The 10,080-nt window shown below is 40.1% G+C and overlaps 1 protein-coding gene across 1 annotated transcript; it reads right to left on the bottom strand.

Annotated features, from left to right (window-relative positions):
- Nucleotides 1–360: 360 nt before the first annotated feature.
- Nucleotides 361–9,916, bottom strand: LOC133527818 (3-ketoacyl-CoA thiolase, mitochondrial-like). The gene is made up of 8 exons (XM_061864999.1): nucleotides 9,761–9,916; nucleotides 8,540–8,706; nucleotides 7,289–7,420; nucleotides 5,245–5,509; nucleotides 4,264–4,439; nucleotides 3,465–3,659; nucleotides 1,758–1,912; nucleotides 361–777 (listed from the first exon to the last, which is right to left on the bottom strand). The coding sequence occupies exons 1-8, from the start codon at nucleotides 9,777–9,779 to the stop codon at nucleotides 696–698; spliced, it is 1,191 nt and encodes a 396-aa protein (XP_061720983.1). The 5' UTR covers nucleotides 9,780–9,916; the 3' UTR covers nucleotides 361–695.
- Between the last annotated feature and the right edge of the window lie 164 nt (nucleotides 9,917–10,080).

Here is a 10,080-nt window from a genome sequence, read left to right as displayed (position 1 = left end):
TATGATAAGTTGATAAGATAATATGAGTCTATAAATCATAAATAACGCTGATATGATGAACACGTTTGGACTTTATACCCGATTGCAAAATTAATTTTTCTTTTGTATTCTATCACTACATATTTTATAACAAAGTATTATTAAAGTGATTATTGAGGAAGGTTTTAGATGTATAATTTGTTAACGTTTTATGTAACCCGCGCCACGGGGGGGGGGGGGGGGGGCTAGTATCTGAACTATCTGATAATTATGAAATTGAAAAAAACAAGTATTTAGATAACTTCATATCACAAAAAATAAGATTGATATACAACTAGAAAAACATATTTTGACTTTAAAGATAAAAGAAAACGAGGCATATAAAAATAGTTGATTTATTAGTGACGTATTAAACTTGTATATAGACTCAATAACAATTTAAAATATACAAATACTTCCAAATCTCGTAAAACAGCGTATTAAAAATATAGCATAACTTTTGTGATTTCTACTAATTTATACACATTTGCATTAACAGGCAGTATTAGACATATGTACATAACTATTACCTACTTTATTCTTAAAATTATATACTTATATCAAGACAATTCCAGGTATAATTAACCAAATACAATTAACATAATTCTCGTACTCTTATTTTTAGTGCAGAATTGATTTATAATATGTTATGTCAGTCTCAAGGAAACACAGTGCGGTTAGACAGCCTCGACCAGCAGCGCGATGCCCTGCCCGCCGCCGATGCACGCCGAGCCGATGCCGCGCTTGAGACCGCGGCGTCTGGAAAACAATGTTTTATAACAATTGGTGCGTAGATTAACCCTTAGACCGTCACCGTCGACATCTGAAAGACTTGCCAAGGACGCCAACGACGGCTACAGCCGACAGTTTCGCCAATGCAATAGCGACTAACGCGGGACTCTGTAAAGTTCAATTTCGCTTAAATAATCGTGATAGCCAGCGTCCGGGGCACGGCATGTTCCTTTGTCGTCTGGCGTTCAAAAGGTTAACCCATTGATTATAAAATTTATAGCTCGCACGACGAAAAATAGTTCCGAATAAATGGATGAAGTGCGAATTGGATTCAGTGTGCTAAGCAACCGGTTTGGCCTAGTGGGTAGTGAGCCTACAAAGCTGGTCCCGGGTTCAAATCCTGGCAAGGGCATTTATTCGTGTGATGAGCATGGATATTTGTTCCTGAGTCATGGTTGTTTTCTATGTATTTAAGTATTTATATATTATATATATCGTTGTCTAAGTACCCTCAGCACGAGCCTTATTGAGCTTACTGTGGGATTTGTGTAATAATGTCCTACAATATTTATTTATTTATTATTTATATGCAGCTATGTCACTTAAAATGTTTGTAGACATTTTTGGAAGTTTACTGAATTTTTGCCTAAAGCACATAAATTGAGAAATATATCATTTAAATTATAAAAACACGTTAAAAACGTATTGCTTAATTATTTCGTAAATTAAGTCCAACCAAATGAAATCTGAAGGAACTTTCATAGAAACCATCATGCGACGCGAGATTTTACAAATCTATGTTAAATTCTGTCTTTTCTAAAAAAACTGTCAAAAGGGCAAATGATCATCAACGGTTTGTTAAGATTTGACAGACGTTAACGTTGACGTTGATAAGAACCTCATTTCCAAAAATGAGGTGAAACAAGGTGAAGTACCAGCAATTTAACAACCCGAAAACCTAGAAATCGAGTAGCATATCAAGTTGTGTCTGTGGAGTAAGATCTTACTTGAGCTCGTGTACGAGGTGCGCGGTGATGCGGGAGCCGGAGGCGCCGAGCGGGTGCCCCAGCGCGGTGGCGCCGCCGTTCACGTTCAGCTTGGACACGTCCAGCTTCAGCGCCTTGGCGCAGGAGAGGGTCTGAGCGCAGAACGCCTCGTTGATCTGCTCCAACATAAATCAATGTTCATTTTTGTTCATCCTCATACCCTAGAACCTAAATGGTCACGCACTGTGCGGTTTAAGAGGAACTTCCTCCCGCACACGCTCCGGTTGTGGAATGAGCTACCTGCCGAGGTTTTCCCGAGGGTCTACAGTATGAGGTTCTTCAAAAAAGCAGTGTACAGATTTTTTAAGGGTCTGCAACGCGCTTGTAACACCTCTGGAGTTGCAGGCGTCCATAGGCTACGGTGACTGTATGCTTGCTTGCCACTGTCCTGGTATAAAAAAAAAAAAACAGATTTTTGGCGCGAGGCGTGAATGTGATGTTTATTGTTCCGATGTAGCCCACAAGATGGCAGAACATACTATGCACAAGAAAAAACGTGACATGTAAATGTGCATGTTTATGGATCCGATTCAGGCCACAAGATGGCAGACCCTCCAACGCGCACGGTCCCTATACAATACTCTTTCTATGAGTCAACAAAAATAATACTTTAAACTGACAAAATGTTATAGGTAAACAAATCAAAAGTATACAGCAAGAAGTTACGCGAGCAGCCGCGATACCTTCATACTCGTACGCGCCCCGGCCGGCGAACCCCGGCGGGGTGGTCGGCGACACCTTCTCGTAACTCATGAGGCCCTGGTACTTGCTCTGCGCTAAATTCTATTTTTAGATAGTTTCTTCTTATTTTTAGCCACCGTAGCCTATGGAGACTAACAAGCAACGGTAAGCGGTTTTCGTAGTCTATGGATATTGCTATATTAAGGGTGTCACATGTGCGTTTATGACTTATGAAGCAATTGTTTCTACTATACAACCCAAAAATAATTAATTTGAGCTATCGTTTTGCTTCCTGCTCTTGACTGCGGCGAGCTGTGATTGGTCAATTTCATTATAGTTGACTAAACCGTTTCGAAATGAATATTGTAGTTGAGTTGGAAGCCCATATGAAAAGTACCTAATTACAGTTTGGTATTCAAAATCTTAATTCAACCATTACAGTCCACGAGTAGAAAAACTAAATACCTAACAAACTCGTCGCGTTTCAAGTTTCGCTTATTTTGAAATTGTAATTGTACGGTGTTTACGAGAAATACCTGTGGATTTTTATTCCCCTAATCTATACTTGCCGCAAAACCAAGTGGTGAATCAGGTCAAAATGCCATCTCTTTTACTCTTGGTTGGTCTTAACAAGGGTAAAGGAGATAGCATTATGATCTCAGTCGCTAGTTAGTTTTGCGGCAAGTATAAGTATTTTTCTGATGGGGAGAAGGGAGAATAGAGGGCCTACCGCAAGCCACGTTTTGCCTTCCTGTCAAACTTACGTACGAATTTACAAGTGCGACAGAGATGCAACACATCGAACGTGAAACTCTGGTCTGGTATATAGGTATATATCGTTAAGCGTGAGTCATGTGACCTTGAGCAGGCTCTCAACAGCTGGCACAAGGCCAATCCCATGTGGAAGGGTCTTCACTAACCTTCGACCATCCGTTTAGCTGAGCAAGAGTCAAAAGAAGTACAAGCGTAGTGAATGGTTCTACTCACCTCAACAAGGTCGATATCGTTAAGCGTGAGTCCTGTGGCCTTGAGCAGGCTCTCAATAGCTGGTACGGGGCCAATGCCCATGATGGAGGGGTCTACGCCAACGTAGGACCAGCCCACGAGACGAGCGAGAGGCTTTAGGCCTTTTGCGGCCTCCTCGCTAGCGAGTACAATAGCGCCGGCTCCGTCGCTGATACCCTATGAAAAATAAATTGAGAACATCACTAACGGGTTATTTGGTGATTATCTAAGACATGAGAAAATATCTGAAAAAAGGTGCCTTCGATCCCCCCTTACATACACCTTCAGCACACCCCCCATCCTCGAGCACTTATGTCCACCTGGACGCCACAAGGTATACTGTATCAATTTACAAAACAACACTAATTATTTCCCTTATTTTTTTAATTTTCTTGAATTATTATAAAAGTCCAGATTATTAATATTTTTTTGATAAGTGTGCATTTTAAGGGCTGCTCCGAAATGGAACCCGAAATTGCGCTCATGATTTTCAGTAAACCTTCATGAGAAAGTGGTATTCCAAATTAAATGCAGTAAATTGACATTTGCGGACGTTTATTTAATAATATATAAAAAAATATTTTTTCTTTTTACACATTCACATTTAACATTCAAGTAATAAAAATACGGTTAAAACATATATCTTCAGTTATTTTTAAAATTAATCCGTAAGCGACTTGGAGGAACTTTCATAGGAATCATCATACGACGCGTGAAATTATATAAAAAAATCTTTAGACATTCATCTCTAGAGGGTTTTTTAATGAAAATGACAACTTACAGAAGCAGTGCCAGCAGTGACAAGCCCCTCCTTCTTGAAGACGGGCGGCAGCTTCTTCAGACCCTCAATGGTGGTCTGCGGCCGCGGGTGTTCGTCGGTGTCGATCTTGACCTCTTTACGCTTCACCGTCAGGGTCACGGGTTCGATCTCGGCCTTGAACACTCCGGCATCGTGAGCTGATGACAAAAAAAGGTTTACCCTTAAATGTAAGATGCAGCTTAGCTAGAACTGGTCACTTAACGAAGAACATGATTTGGGAAGTCATTTTGAGAGGTTCCTAAATTGTCCAACTGGAAGTAATGTTAATAGAAAGACTCAGAACCGGTTTATAAAATACCGGTTTATTTCGGTTTTCCTCCGAACTTTTATACCTAAGAACGCAAACGTTTTGAACATTATTGTAACCTTAAAAAACCTGTTTATTCGGCGAGCCACGAAACGGCCGGTCGGTCTGTTAGTGTGCCACGTAAACATAAGACACCAAAATATGAAGAAACGGGTTTTTATTGCTCTAAACCGGTTATGTTGACAATAACTGTTCTCATAAAAACCGGTTTCAAAAAAACGGTTTTTCGAGCGAAACCGAAATTAAAAGCTTTTGCGCCAAGTACATGATAACGGTTTCGAAATATAACCGGTTTCTGAGCCTTGGTTAATAGCTCTTTTGCTGATCGTCTACTCCAAGATCCACCATATTTATTGAATAGCTGTCTGGATCCAGAAATAAGGAAAAAACTCAACAAGATATAGCAAGGCATCCTAAACTTATTGCTGCTGCGACCCCTGAAGCGCTGGTGGCCTATCTGTAAGAGCGTGCGACTTGCAATCTGGAGGTCGCGGGTTCAAACCCCGGCTCGTACCCATGACTTTTTCTGATTTTATGTCCGTAAAATCATTTAATATTTACCACTGCGCTATTCGGTTAACCACTCAAATTTTTGACAAACTAAAAAGGCGCCCAACAAATATGACTAAACTTACATTTCTTCCACCTCTGCTGTGACTCCAACGCAAAGTTGTCCACCTCATCCCTGGTAACCTTGAACTGTGCTCCAAGCTTCTCGGCAGTCATGCCCATGGGCAGCCCGCAGTACGAGTCAGTCAGACCCGCCCAGAGGGTGTCTTCGAAGACGTGGGACTGGCCCAGCATGGTGCCGAAGCGGACGTTGCGGACCGCGAACGGGGCTTGTGACATGTTCTCGACGCCACCAGCGAGGGAGATCTTGGCTGCGCCGGTCATGATGTCCTGGTAGATAAATGGTGAACTTCAGTGGCGGGGCAAGACCATAACTTTTTGTGGGCAAGGTACATTTAGCAAGGCCCTGGCGGCGCTTTACGTTGTGTCCGAGTTATACTTATTTGAGGCGCGAGACCCCTCGGAACGCGAGGCCGTAGGCGGTGGCCCACGCCTAACGCCGCCTCTGGTGAACTTCATCATCATTAAGCTTTAATCACCACACGTTAGTATTGGCAAGTATGTCGGCCTTATCAGTCTACATCATGTGTCGAGTCCAACGCTTGCAACCGGTTTATAAAATACCGGTAAAACCGGTTTATCTCGGTTTTCCTCCGAACTTTTATAAGAACACGAACGTTTTAAGAACTTAATTGTAACCTAATAACGGTTTTTTTCGACGAGCGAAGAAACGGCCGGCCGGCCTGGTGGTGTGCCGCGTCAACATAGACGCCGACATAGGAAGAAACCGGTTTTTATTGCTCTAAACCGGTTAATTTGACAAGAACAGCTCTTTTAAAAACTGTTTAAAAATAACGCTTTTTCTAGCGAAACCGAAATTAAAAGGTTTTGCGCCAAGTACATGATAACGGTTTGGAAATTTAACCGGTTTCCGAGCCTTGGTTGACTCACGGGTGTTTTCTATGTTTATAAATAAGTATTTTATTTATTTATTGCTTATAAAAAAAAAAAACACATACATGAACAGCAACAAAAATTTTGCCAAACTGCATAACAGTTTGTTGGATGTATATCATCGTCTCGTACGGCTTTGCTTAGTTTGGGGCTAGGTTGATTTGTGTAAGATTGTCCCCCCAAATATTTATTTTATTTATATATTGAAAGGACTCAGCTATTGATTAAGCCTTATATCCATCTATATTGGCCTCGCTTATTAGTTAAATTAAAATATGACTCAGATATTCTTACTCTCGGTGCAAAAAGGGTGTAATAAGTTTAACCTTTTGGACGCCAGACGGCGAAGCAACATGCCGTGCTCCGGACGCCAGAAGATCGCGATTATTTAAGCGAAATTGAACTTTACGAAGTCCCGCGTAAGTCCCTATTGCATTGGCGAAGCTGGCGGCGTCCTTCGCAAGACTTTCGGATGACGGCTACAGCGGACTGTGGCGGTCAAAAGGTTAACATTTGTCATCCGTGTGTGTGTTGGTATCATATTTCTCAAACGAATAAGTGATAGGCCGCTTTTATACTTTACAGTGCGGTAATGAGCACTTTACGTGCGTACTGCCCATGTCGAAAATGTTTTATTTATTTATTTAAACTTAATTGTACAAATAAAGAAAAATGTACAAATGGCGAACTTAATTCCAAAAGGCTTTCTCTACCAGTAAACCATTGGGTCAGTCAGAGACATTTGTGTATGTTGGTGCAGGAGAAATTCAAAGAAAGATGTACTGTTAAACATAATGTACTCTTATCGTGTCGAACCCTGTTGTGTGGTATACAATCATGTCATTACCATGAACAACACAATAAAGTATAAAATAAAAGTAGTCATAAAACCCACCATATTTCTTAGCTATGTAAGCTATGTTTTAACTCACTAGATGGCGCTGTTGTTATTTATCGGGGTTTGTGATTATGGAGTTATTTGACTCTTTTTCGAGTCACATTCCAAGAGGTACAAAGTTCAGAAAATATTTTATAAATTATGTAATAAACTAGTTCATCAATTTAATCATGTCATAAATACTTCTGATAACAGTTGGAAAAGTAATCTCTCGATCGATAAACAACAATTTTTTTAAAGAGTTTTATTAGACTTACCTGTGCGCTGTTGACGACAGACTGGAAGCCAGAGCCACATAGCCTGTTGATGCCCAGCGCAGGCTTCTCCTGGGGAATGCCGGCTTTAAGCGCCGCATGACGGGGAGTGTAAATGCCGTCAGTTTGGGATGCCTGGACAAAAAATTGTTTGTAAGTTGGATCACAGAATAAGTAATAGTACTATTGCACAGAAAAAAAACTTCCTACAAAACTGAAGTTTGACAGCGATTCAGGGGATGAATCATTCTGTCCTTTTCATTAGAAAGCATGCATACATTAGTATGGCACTATCCCTATCGGCTATTTAGGGTTGTCAAAATTTAAGTCATTATCTTATCTGTGGTTGTACATGCAAAGGGACGTCAAGTTGTGCCAATCCTAATAATTGCTCGGAGCCAGGGACCCGCCCGGTATCCCCTTCGCGGGTTTTGGAAGGGGTATTTTGTATGACTTTGCTTACTTGCAAACTAAAACCCTTTCATTCGGCTTTTTACCCTTTCATACGGGTAATCTGAAACCCGTTCCTAAGCGCTAACCTCTTTAAGAGGTATCGATTATAAATTATGACGCTTATTCCATTTTCAACTTTCTCTTTCTCAAAATAAAATCAAATATTGCTTATTTATGTTTAAAGTGAAGGACTGGGTGTCTAACGCGTTGACAGCACAGATGTCATAATTTTTTGAATTAGGAATGGTATACCCTTTCATTTTAGCAGTATCTCTGAAAGGGAAACCCATACCTAGAGCTAAGTCAAATGAACGGGTAAGCAATTCAAAGGGAAAGCCAATCGTGGGGGCTATTGATAAATGACTCAGCCATTTAAAGGTTTTTTCTGGGAAGGGGTGGTCAGGTCCCTGCTCGGAGCAATGATAAGCCGAGACTGCTTGAATGCTGCAGGTTCTCCCCCCTGATACTCCCCCATACTATGGAGGGGCCAATAACTATAGCAGTCACCCTACCATTCTTTATTCTATTTTTTACTAGAATGTTCTCATTTTGTATGTTTCAAGCCAGCGGAGATAGAAGGCCCTTTTTAGAGATAAAAGGTTGCGCACAGGTTGAATACAATGATATTTAAGATAATTACTTAAGGATTAAAATTGTCAAGCTAAAACTCACAGTATGCTTTGCATAACAAAACACAAGGGAGAAAAGCTACAAATTTTGTTGTGAGTATGCACCACCATAAACTTATGGTGTGGACCCCAGGGGTTGAACTTAACATCATCATCATCTACTTTCACTTACCGACATGACCTGTCCGACCACAACCGAGTCAACCTGCGTGGGGGCAACACCGGCCTCCTTTAACGCAGCATTGAATGCATGTGTCTGCAGTTCGGTGGCCGATGTGTTTTTGAAGACTCCACCAAATGTGCCGAAGGCAGTGCGCTTGGCCCCCACAATGAAGATACCTGTAGAGTAAGAATATTGTTGTCATCACCCTTCTAGCATTGTCTTTTGCCATGGCTCACTAAGGAGCCCTGAGGGCCTACCGCGAACCACTTTTGACGTGTTGCCTCCCTGTCACACTTGCGTACGAATTTACAAGTGTGACAGAAAGACAACACGTCGAACATGGTTTGTGGTAGACCCTCTGAAGTCTGCTTGGGATCCTAACATGAAGACTACTTTTTATACATAGAAAAACCTTGGCTTTATTGGGATTAGATATGTCAGAAAGCTAAGAGAAGTAGAGGAATGTGTGAAAATAAGCTTTGTGGGAATACCTAGACAATTCTTTCTCTTTCATTCATTTTTTTCTGTAGCTACATTATTATGCTAGAGTTAGAAAATGCTAAGTTGGCAGCAAATTTTAATAGCCCAGACTGAGTAAGTGTTATTTTAAACGTCAAATTTCTAAGACATTGTGCCGTTTAAATAACACTTGCACTTGCTCAGGGCTATCAAAATCGCTGCCAACTTAGCTTGGTCTAACTCTAAACATCTGTCTATGAATTACTTGAACTACAAATAATCAAAAATAAAATAACAATAATAAGTATATTAACATCCCTTGATCAGAATTCACATCATACCTACGGCGATCAGACCTTGACTAACATATGAATTTAGCAAGGTTTCAAACTTGGCAGCAACTGAGTAGGTATCTCTTCCCATAACTGCAGCCAAGCGTGTCACAGTTACGTGTACACTTACAATAAAAATTATAAACGACTTAATCCACTTCTTAATAATTTAAATTGGTGTAGTAAAACTTTTTTGAGTACTACCCACGTAGTACCGCGTCCAGCAATACTTAAAAATATTCAAAACTATGTTACCTAACCCATAGAAAAACTCTAAAATTAATGATATTGGACTAAAAAGTTTTAAACTTTACTTTTAATTACAAAACAAAGTAAATTTACAACTCGATGAAAGTTTGGAGTTTGACCCCGCACCGGCCAAGTAAACAAGTTAATCAATTTAAACGTAATACGATAAAAATACACAATAATTACTTACCTTTAGCTGCTACAGACATGGTGTTTACACTTTTTACGAAATTATTCTAAAAATAAAATATTTCGATTTTAAAAACAATTTTTAACAACGCGGCACTGTGCACCCCGCTAGACAACTCTAACAAGACAAGCGAAAAGTGAAATAAATATAATGATAGTGAGAGTGACATAGAGTGAATATTGAGTGAGTGAATGAATGAAACTGATAACGTCATGCTCGAATGTTTAGGATATTATTAATGATGCTGAATATTTTATTTTATTTTGTGTCAGTGAAAAACTAGTCAGTGTTTTTTTATAAATAATTTTATTTTAAAGTAG

This window comes from Cydia pomonella, chromosome 18 (assembly GCF_033807575.1).
Source record: "Cydia pomonella isolate Wapato2018A chromosome 18, ilCydPomo1, whole genome shotgun sequence".
NCBI lineage: Eukaryota > Metazoa > Arthropoda > Insecta > Lepidoptera > Tortricidae > Cydia > Cydia pomonella.
The sequence above is the reverse complement of the archived record's forward strand: the minus strand, read 5'-3'. Positions and strand labels throughout refer to the sequence as shown.

Coding starts and splice junctions, on each gene's coding strand:
- LOC133527818 (XM_061864999.1), bottom strand. Junction 3,660..4,263: donor TCACTGCTGGCACTGCTTCT/GTAAGTTGTCAT, acceptor TATTTTTCATAG/GGTATCAGCGACGGAGCCGG. Junction 778..1,757: donor CACCTCGTACACGAGCTCAA/GTAAGATCTTAC, acceptor ATTGTTTTCCAG/ACGCCGCGGTCTCAAGCGCG.